At 29.3% G+C, this 10,824-nt stretch overlaps 1 protein-coding gene across 5 annotated transcripts; it reads left to right on the top strand.

The window, feature by feature from the left end:
- Positions 6,043-9,088, top strand: LOC107633681 (calcium-transporting ATPase 5, plasma membrane-type). 5 transcript variants are annotated; one of them, XM_021123387.1, is made up of 13 exons: positions 6,043-6,116; positions 6,208-6,299; positions 6,597-6,713; positions 6,797-6,950; positions 7,140-7,259; positions 7,518-7,574; positions 7,696-7,785; positions 7,910-7,979; positions 8,182-8,252; positions 8,367-8,427; positions 8,513-8,584; positions 8,719-8,772; positions 8,881-9,088. In XM_021123387.1, the coding sequence occupies exons 4-10, from the start codon at positions 6,939-6,941 to the stop codon at positions 8,403-8,405; spliced, it is 459 nt and encodes a 152-aa protein (XP_020979046.1). In that variant the 5' UTR covers positions 6,043-6,116; positions 6,208-6,299; positions 6,597-6,713; positions 6,797-6,938; the 3' UTR covers positions 8,406-8,427; positions 8,513-8,584; positions 8,719-8,772; positions 8,881-9,088. The 5 variants fall into 5 exon arrangements, with proteins under 5 accessions (XP_020979046.1, XP_016192773.1, XP_020979057.1 ...); XM_016337287.2 differs by lacking the exon at positions 6,208-6,299 and having other exon boundaries at positions 6,049-6,116; XM_021123392.1 differs by lacking the exons at positions 6,043-6,116; positions 6,208-6,299 and having other exon boundaries at positions 6,700-6,839.

The raw sequence follows: 10,824 nt of genomic DNA, 5'->3' as shown, positions 1-10,824 counted from the left end.
ATCTCACAAAAAAATATAAATGTAAATAATACTTTAAATTACATCTTTTTTAAATTTCTCTCAAACTCAATAAATTTTATACCATCTTTGTGTATTTATAGACTCATACTTTTTATACATTATTTTGGGTCTCTAAACTTTATTAACTTGAGGATAAATTATACCTACATATCGAAAGTATGTCAAATTGAACATAAATTATGACATCCTGCTGAGGACTAAGAATGATTAACGTATTATATAAATTATAAAATTTTCGCATGATTTATATATTATTAAAAAAATATTTATATTTTAAAAATAATTTTAGAAGAATCAGATAAATTTAGAATGAGACTATTTTATTTAAATAAAAAAAAGCCTCAAATTTAGGAGTCACATTAGCATTGCATTGTCACTTGTTAGTTACAGTCTGGTGGTTTGAAGGGAAAGAAGTGGAAGCATAGGGCACATAGTTTCGTGCAGAGCCCAACATGGATGGATTCATCATAATATTCTCACATGAATTGTGTCAGTCTGGTCGTCTCAACAACGTACATTTCGTACGGTGCCGTAACATGCCATACAACTTTTTTTTTTTTTAACTTTTCTTTCCTTTGAAGATTATATTCTTTTGTTTATTATATATTTTGTCATTAAAAGTGTATATATAATATAAATTTTTTTTCCAAAATTTTAAAATTTAGCCATTAAAATTATATTTTATAATTTTATTTAGTCTCTCTTATAATCTTGAATATGAATCAAATAAATCATCAGTAAATAATTACATTGAAATTTTACAAAATCAAAAACTAAATTAAGAAAAAAATTGACACTTTACCCTATATTTTAACTCAAAATTAAAACTAAACATTCGATTTGATCCAAAAAAGTTTAAATCAAACACTTTGATTTTTAACAATTTTTTGTTACTAAAGAGGTTCTCAAGAAATTAATCCTTCTAAAAAAAGGATAAATTTATCTTATAATAATATTAATTAGAAATCTAATTGTCTAATTTATCGGGGTGCAACAAACTCTAGAAATATTATGGAGTTCGCTGGAGGTACAGTAAATTTGTCTAAAATTTAAAAAAAAAAAAACAATGTATCCTAATATTTAAAGTTGAAATAAGATTATTTTCTTCAAGTCTATATGAGTAACAGTTCTCACATGAATTAGTCAGTGTGGTAGAATTCGTTACATGGATAAAATGAAAATATTGAATTATGTCATGCATTATTTATATTAGATCTCTCTTGTTCACATAATACAGAGTTTTCGTCGAATTATTTTTTATTTGATCTATTCTTTTAATCAGATAATTATTAATTTTTGCTCTACATATTTAAATCATCTAAAATAAGACTCTACCGTATTTATATCACATAACAGTTTATTCTCATTTTTAAAAGAAAAAAAAAAGTCATGTAAAATCATTTTTATATGCCATAAGAGTGACCAATTTTCTTAATCATATAAAATAATTATATTTTCTCCTATGTTAATTTAATTTTTACTGTTAAAATTTTGGTTTATGAATAATATTATGGCTATTGTCATGACATATATTGCAGCACGAAACTTTTTACTATTAAAAATCTGACTAAATTAGAGAAGAAAATTTAAAAAAGGAGAATAAAGAAACCTTAATATAAGGGTAAAAAACTCAAATAAATCAAGCTGAGAAGTTTATTATCCAAATCAGCCAAAACAAAAATTTTTTCAGCAATCCACCAATGACCATTTAAATATAATTCGAATCATATTGATTCGAACTACAAATGCATGTAATTCGAAACAACTTGCTTCGAATTACGTTTGAATGGATATGCATGTAATTCGAATCAAGTAGATTCGAATTAGAGAAGGCTAAATCGAATTGACTCGATTCGAATTAGTAGGCTCATGTGACTCTATGGAGTTCGAATCATATTGATTCGAATTATTCAATGTTGGTGACACTAGGTAGTTCGAATTAAGTTGATTCGAATTACTAGTGAGTTGCCTATATAATGCTACGTTAGTTGGATATATATCAAATTTTTTTCACATTCTTACTTGGATAGTTGGATATATATCTTATAGTTGATACAAAAGATATTTACTGTATAATTTTATTTTTCTAAAAATATTATATATATATATATATTGATGATTACACAATTTTAGAAATATTTAAAAAGTATTATTAAAATTAAAATTATATTTTTTATTATTTGACAATAAAATTAAAAATTAAAAATTAGGGATTAATATTGCTAGGTAGCCAGTAGTTGTGGTGGCAAATTTGTACCCTAACAAAAATATTAGGGATTAATATTGTTAGGTAGACAAAAAAAATAGCCAGAATTTACCTTATTTATCATTAATTATATAAATTTGGTTACAGAATATTTTTAAAATTATACAGTAAAATAAAATTATATAGTAATTCGAATATAGAAATATAATTTAGAAAAAAGTATATAAACCAATAAATTATAACTCAAATGACATAATTTTTTCATACTAAATTAAGAGGTTACAGATTCGAGTCTCACTATCTTCGATAATAAAAAAAAAGAGTACATAAAATTTTATTTAAATTTATTTTTAAATTTATAACTGGTACAAGAAATACGCATATTTAAACTTTTAATATATCAAAATTTTATTTAAATTTCAATCTTTTTGATTTGGCAACTTCTTTCATTACTTATTTAAATTTTTCGTTCATTAGTTTTATTTCTCTAATCCTTATAAATTAGATTTCAAACTGCTATTATTCTATTTAAAGTAACAACACGCTAAAAAATAAAATATTGGATTAGTACAGAGAGAGTCTGCTAGTGGCTCTTTTAGAAAAAATAGCATACTGTTCAAACTCTCGTACTCACTTGTACTCCCACTCTCTTCTAAAGAACTTGGAAACGTGTTGTTTAAATTCTCTTTAGGAAATAGTGATCAGTTTCAAATCTAACTAAATAATAAAAATAAATTAAAAAAAAGCGTATAGTTTAGAATTGTGAATGATTTATAAGGAATGAAGATTAGTTGCTTAAATACAACAGAGAAGGGAAGAGTTAGTTGATATAAATAGTGAAAAGAATGTAAAATATGAAAAATTCGTATTTAGTAGAGGAGGATTTTGATACCAACAAAACAAACACAATTTCTGTAACTATTCTTGTATTTAAATTTTTTTGTAAATTTAATGATACAACTATAATATTTATTAATATTTCATTCAATCTAAATAATAATAAAATATATAATTTTTTTAAAAATTGATCTAAATTAAATTATTAACATTTTTATTATTTAAAAAAATTATATTTTTATACTTACAAACACATATCTATATGAATGTAATTAATTTAAAAAAATAAAATTATACAGTAAATATTTTTTGTATCAACTATAAGATATATATCTATCTATCCAAGTAAGAATGTGAAAAAAAATATGATATATATCCAACTAACGTAGCATGATATAGGCAACTCACTAGTAATTCGAATCAACTTAATTCGAACTACCTAGTGTCACCAATATTGAATAATTCGAATCAATATGATTCGAATTCCATAGAGTCACGTGAGCCTACTAATTCGAATCGAGTCAATTCGATTTACCCTTCTCTAATTCGAATCTACTTGATTCGAATTACATGCATATTCATTCAAACGTAATTCGAAACAAGTTGTTTCGAATTACATGTATTTGTAGTTCGAATCATATTGATTCGAATTATATATAAATGGTCATTGGTGGATTGCTGAAATAATTTTTGTTTTGGCTGATTTGGGTAATAAACTTTTCAACTTGGTTTATTTGGGTTTTTTACCCTAATTTATAAATCTCGTCACTAAGCGTTAAAGTATACTAGACTTTTAGTAAGCTAATCGATATAGCTAATTTTTTTCTCCACACACTACTAGAAAATTAGTTATTACAGACGGATATTTCCGACGGATTTTATCCCACTGAAATACAGAGGGAATTTCAGAGGGATTTTTTGTCGGAAAACAAAAAAATGGATTAGCATAAATTACAGACGGAAAAGAGAATCCGTCGATAATTCCGTCGGAAAAATTAATTTTTTTCAGTGAGAAATAGTTACAGACGGAAAATCCGTCTGTAATTAAATAGACAAAACGCTGTCTTTTATTAAATTATTACAGACGGATTTTTTCGTCTGTAATTTAAATTTTTCGTCGGAAATATATTAAAATAAGGAGATGAGTCACTCTACTCCCGAGTACTGCAGTTCACTTTTTTTCACGTGAATTACTCCCATGCCTTCTCTCTCTCTCTCTCTCCATTGAAGCTCCATTGAAGATGTGACGTCCTCCGCTGTTGCCGTCACCGCCGCCGCCGCGGCTCGCGTCGCACGAGCTCCTTCCACCGCCGCTCTCAATGTGTTTGCTCCTTTCGTCGTCACACGAGCTCTCTCAGCCGTGCTCTTGTCTTACGAGCTCCCTCTGTCGCTGCTCTCGGCGCTGCTTCTTCTCTCCTCGCCGGAGGTTTGTCATCGTCTTCTCTCATCGCTGTTAGTTCAGGTAGGCCTCCGCCTCCTTCTTGTCCCTAGCCCTAACCCTTCCATTGTGATTCTGTTCCGATTTCATTATCCCTAGCCCTAACCCTGTCCCTTCCCTGTTTTTCTTAACCCTAATTCTCGTCCCTTAACCCTAATTTTCCGTTTGTTCTCTCTGGTTTAGAATTATGTTATGTGGATCGATTTTAATCCTACTTTGTTTTTTTTTCAGGTCCGCTGAAGGTTACACCATCTATGGTCGAGTGAAGATCCCCAGCAGTATGCTTTGTTTTTCTTTTTTGTCACTCTGATTTTTATTTTCTTACTTTTTAGTTAATTCAAAATCTAATTGTTGGATGGTGACTGATGCGAATAACCATTGCATTCGAATTGGCAGATTTTTTATATTTTGTTCAATAAACTTTAGAGTGTATCTGATAATGTTAATTGAGTGGAATTCAGCAAGGTTTTGCTAGAGTTCATTGTGGTGTGCATCCATTCCTTTGTGTGCATCCATTCCTTGCATCCATTTCTTGTTAATGGTGTGCATAAATTTGTTTGTAGATTTAGGAACAAAAAACTATATATGGGATAAGGGATAAGGGATGATTTGAGTTTCCAGATATGGGATTCAATTATGACTGGTGGATTTGAATTCTATAAGATGGACGGATTTTCAGGTCTGATATATGTTATTGATAAAAATAAAAAATAAAAAAAAAGAGAGAAGAAGATGGATAATGCTAATTTTTTACTTCATTTTTCATTCATAGCCAGGAGCACTTTCAGTTATTTCAGCTATAGATGAAGAAGTGAAATCTGAGAATGTAGATTCAGTGTTCCACATTGGAGACATAAGCTATGCCACTGGTTTTCTAGCAGAATGGGATTTCTTCCTTAGCCTTATTAATCCAGTAGCTTCCATAGTTTCTTATATGACAGCAATTGAGAACCATGAGAGGTAATATTATTGTTATTATTATTATCATTATATCATAATCATTAATGGAATTAAAGTAGTGATGTTATCATTAATTACTAGGCTTATGGTTTATAATATACTTTATTATATACTCAGGGATTATGTGAATTCTGGTTTAGTATACATCACTCCTGATTCTGGTGGGGAATGTGGAGTAGCATATGAAACATATTTTCTAATGCCAACATCACTCTATTGAACAAGCAAGTGTTCATTTCACTGTTATATCAACTGAGCATGATTGGTCACAAAATTCTGAGTAGGTAAATTCAGAGAAGCTTTTTTCATATTACGTCACAATCTGACATGTCACTAACACGTCAACATATCATTGTTATGTGAACATCTCTTTTAACCGTATTAACCCTCAAGGATATAATTGAGACATATTTAAAGCATAAGAGAATAAATTAAAACAAATTAAACATTAAAAGATATTTTTAAAATTTTTCAAAATCTTCAAGGACAAAAATATACTTTAACCTTTTTCTTATCATGTTCATATCTATGGTTTAATATTATAAGTTTTTTAATACATGTAATTTAACTGCACTATTTTTTGTAGTATGCATGGATGAAAAAGGACATGGCTTCAGTTAATAGACAAAAAACTCCATGGCTAATATTCATGGGGTGAGTTTGGTTTAGTTTAGTTTAAATCATAGGCTTATTCAATTTCACAGTATATATATTCATTGATCATAATATTTTAAAATGTTTACAGACATAGGCCAATGTATACCTCAGATCATTCATCTGCTGACAAAAATTTTGTTGCAGCTGTGGAGCCATTGCTATTAGCCAATGAGTTTCGTAGTTAGTAAATCAAGTTCCATAGACTATATAGACCCTTAAATTTTTTGTTCACTTTATATATTTATTCTTGGATTGAATTGAACCAGGTTGATTTGGTTCTTTTTGGGCATGTGCATAATTATGAGAGAACTTGTTCTGTATATCAAAACCAATGTAAAGCCATGCCCAAAAAGGATTCAAAAGGAGTTCTATTTGATTATTCTATTTTTTGCTGCTTTTAGGCTATGTATTAGTTTTCATTTTCTGGAGGTTAGTGCTTTTCTAATGACTAGACAAAAATTCTCTTCTTTTTTTTAGCAAGCAGCGCTTGTGCTTAACGCTTCTCGCCGATTTCGCTACATCTTGGACCTGAAGAAAGAAGAAGAAAAGGAGCAAGTGCTGAGAAAGATTAGAGGGCATGTTCAAGTCATCAAAGTTTGGTTCCTTGGCTGGTTCTCTTTATAATTGCTCATCTATCAGACATTAAATGGATTTTAATTAATTATTCTTCCTATTAGGCAGCGTATCTTTTCAAGGAGTCTGCAAAAAAATTGAATAGTGGTGAGTCAATCTTCTCGTGATTATTTGTGTATACAAGTAGTATACTAGTTTCCTTTTCCCAATTCACAAGATTTAGGTGCTTTTCCTCTTGGATTGCTTATGAAATTGGGAGTAAGTTTTCTCATGTTTTGCATTTGTGATTGGTAGTATTTTTCCTTGCTTGAAGTTGTTAGTTATTATTAAACCACTGTTTTGTGCCTAATATAATTGATGAGTACTACTTGTATGTACTACTTCATGACCAATAAACTTTCTTATATTAGATGACCAATTCTGCCTTTTGTTACTACTGAGGACCAGAAAACTGCCATGGTCAAGGCTTTTAAGGCATGTGCCTTTCTCAGGAGATGTCCTTCACTAACACTGGGTTCTATGTTGGAGGAGATTGCTGCTATTCTTCCTGGCCATGAATTTGCTTCTGTGAGTGACATTCAGTTAAACTCTTCATCTTCATCATCATATTAATTTTTTCTACTCATTCTTATGTAGCCATGTTTTTACATTCTTATGTTGCATTTATGCTTTATTTTCCTTAAGTACATTTCTAATCTTTTCTTCGTCTCAGTGATATTCTTCTTTTATCAAAAGATACAAAAATTCACCCCACTGTTTCCTTAATAACTGCTTTACTGCCTGTCTTTGAGTTTGGTCATTAACTTTATCTGTTGCATCATGTAGATTTTGTTGTCAAACATGGCTTATGCAGATGACAACGAATCTCTTGTTGAAGCTGAGGTTCTCTCCTTTCTTTCTCATTAATAAGTCTTTTTTCTCAATATATTAAAGAATGATTTTTGGTTAACTTTATCATTCTTTTTGCCATGGCTGATGTCTTTGTTTATGTTGTCTATAATAGATGTTTGTTTGGGATGCTTGCAAGGATCTGACCTTGATTATTTCAATGGTAGCTGCTACAGCTTCATTAGTACTGGGGATAAAATCTGAGGTGAGAAAATGTGGTAGAGTAAATTTTAAATGTTGAGAAATAGGTTGATTAGGAATATGTTTTTAAATGTTGAGAAATAGCCAAATAGGTTTTCATCCATAGAAGAATTAATTTTATATTTCAGGGTATTAAGGAAGGATGGTATGATGGTGGAAGCATTGCTTTTGCAGTTATTCTTGTTATTGTTGTTACAGGTACTATGCCAATATTTTGTCTTTGTAAAGTTTCTAATAAAGCATTCAAACATGTTCTATGGTTCTGTTTCTCAACTTGATTTTTTTATATAACTTTGTTATATATTATGGAGGTTATCACTTATCACAATAGTTACATCTGTAGTAATATTATCGTTTGAAGTGTGCATCACTCTCTTTCTTTCTCCGCTTCCTTTTGTAGCTATAAGTGATTATAAGCAGTCTCTTCAGTTTCGGGACCTAAATGAGGAGAAGAGAAACATTCGTTTGGAGGTTTGATTTTTGCTTCTCTGTACTTCTTTATTATTACTATTATTATTATAGCATCCTCCTTATCATATTTATATATTTTTTTTCAATCTTTAAAATTTCTCTCTGCATGAGAAGGTAATTGGAGGAGGTAGAAGAGTTGAGATCTCAATCTAGTATGACGGGGGAGAGCAATATTGTAAGTGTTTTTTTCTATTATGTGCTGAATAAGAAAAATTACTTGTCTCATTTGTTAAGTTTGATAATCATTTTCCTTTTTGCAGGTTGAAAAGAATTCTAAGAACCCTATTCTGCTATCTGGTTGTAAAGTTGCAGATGGCAGTGGTGTTATGCTCGTAATGTTTTACTTTCTTTTGCCATGTGTGTGTGTGTGTGTCTATATATTGATTGCCATGTGTGTGTTTTACTTTTTTTGAAATTCCTCTCATCATTTATGAACTGAGTAACTCAAATCTTGTCTTTTTCCCAGTAATGGCTTCGGGATCCGATGATGCTCTTAAGAGTGTTGGTTTAGTCTTAGCAGGTAATAACTAATAAGTGTTTATCATAAAATGAAAAATTTTAATTTTGATTCTGGGGTTGCAGTAAATTCAATAATCACTTTTATTTCTAATGATATAAATGTTTTCAGGACTTACCAACTGAATCTGGAACTGTGATCCCCTATGTTCACTTGATGAAACAAGCTCACAAGATTTTGAGGACAGTTATATAGTCTTGTTATTTGCATAACTTAGTATATTTGAACAATACATTGAGTTTATGTTTTGAATTATAGTTGATGTATCAACACACTTTGATGTATGGTTGTTACTTATTATTATAGTTGATGATCAATACATTTTGTTTATGTTTTGAATTATATTGACTTGCTTGTTTATAGTATTTTTCTTTTAGTTTGATAATACGATGAGTTTGTTTATCTTTTGAAATATTATAAATATTCGAATACAAATTAGATAAAAATTTGTATTAAATTTATATTTATTTTGTATGAAAACAAGCTTATTTTGTAATTAGAAAAATAAAAAAAAATTATTTTACCTTACTGACGGATTTACAGAAGGATTTTCTGTCTGTAATCAGAGTATGAGATAATTTTCCAAAGTTCAAATTACAGACAGAAAATCTGTCGAAAAATCTGTCTGTAATTACAGACGGAAAATCTGTCTGAAAATCCGTCTGTAAGTCTATAATTACAGATGAAAAATCTGTCTGAAAATCCGTCTGTAATTACAGACAGAAAATCTGTCTGAAAATCTGTCTGTAATTACAGACGAAAAATCCGTCTGAAAATCCGTCTGTAATTACAGACAGAAAATCCGTCTGAAATTCTGTCTGTAATTACAGACGGAAAATCCGTCGGAAAGTTCGTCGCCTTCGGAAAATGGAGGGAGAATTTACAGAGGAAAAATTCGTCGGTAACTAGTAAAAATCCGTCGGTAATTTTCCGACGGAAAAAAATCCGTCGGTAAATAATTTCCGACGGGACTTTTACAGAATGACAAAATCCGTCGGTAATTTCGTCAGTAACCAAAAATCCGTCTGTAATAAAGACTAAATCTGTCTGTAAATCTGTCTGTATTAATCCATTTTCTAGTTGTGACATACCCTCCTAATTCGGAGAAACACAAAATAAAGAATTTGAATGGGCAAAGGAAAGGTGACCTAATTCCTTAGAGCATCCCAAATTAAATCCCATCCAAAAATATAAAAAATGAATTTCCAAAACACACCATTGATAAGATAGATAGCTTTCTTCCTCCATTATCATACATGCAAAATGTTGCCTAACATTTGTATCATCAAGTGAACTACTTCAACTATGCTATACCAAAATCAATCACAAAGTTTATTATTTATATAGAATTTGTATCAAAATATGAAATATATATATATTAAAATAATTAAAAAATATAATATATATTAATACACATAGTATTTTTAGAATCTAAATGCCTGCCACATGCTAAAGGCTACTGCCACTCCCAACACTCTACCAAACCTATCATCTCAATAATACGCTCTTTCCATTCTTGTTTCCTCATGGCTGCTATATGTCTTTTTTTGTTTTTCTCCTTGTTAACTTTTAACGAAAAGTGAAGTACAAATTAGGTTAGCTATGTTTTTTTAGTTATCTACTAGTTATTTAATAGCATGGGAAGAATTTAAGCGTATATGAAATACTGGTGTTTTAATAGTTTAAATCGTTGATCTTAATTGTAATATATATATATATATATAAAATGTATAATAATTAAAACTAATTATTAAAATTATTAGAATATTAGTGTTTTAAATACATTTGAAAAGGTTCTAATAGTATATATTTGTATGTATAATTTTTTAGAAAAATGTTAAGTATTTCAAGAACAGTATATTCCAATAATTTTAGACGTTGATCAATTGTTAAAATTGACCAGTAACTAAAATTACTGAGGCACCGTTATTTTTGGAATAATTAAAAATTTTCTTAACTTTTTAACTAATTTTGAATTATCATATATTGAACACCTTTAACAATGTTGTTCTAATGTAATAAGTTGTTTCGTTTCGTTATATGTATAGGACATTA

This window comes from Arachis ipaensis, chromosome B01 (genome assembly GCF_000816755.2).
Source record: "Arachis ipaensis cultivar K30076 chromosome B01, Araip1.1, whole genome shotgun sequence".
NCBI classification, from domain to species: Eukaryota; Viridiplantae; Streptophyta; class Magnoliopsida; order Fabales; family Fabaceae; genus Arachis; species Arachis ipaensis.
The sequence above is the reverse complement of the archived record's forward strand: the minus strand, read 5'-3'. Positions and strand labels throughout refer to the sequence as shown.

What these genes read in the sequence shown, in the direction of transcription:
- LOC107633681 (XM_021123387.1), top strand. An exon ending in CTGGCCATGAATTTGCTTCT is followed by an intron (nt 7,260 to 7,517) that starts GTGAGTGACATT and finishes TGCATCATGTAG; the next exon opens with ATTTTGTTGTCAAACATGGC. An exon ending in TACTGGGGATAAAATCTGAG is followed by an intron (nt 7,786 to 7,909) that starts GTGAGAAAATGT and finishes TTTATATTTCAG; the next exon opens with GGTATTAAGGAAGGATGGTA.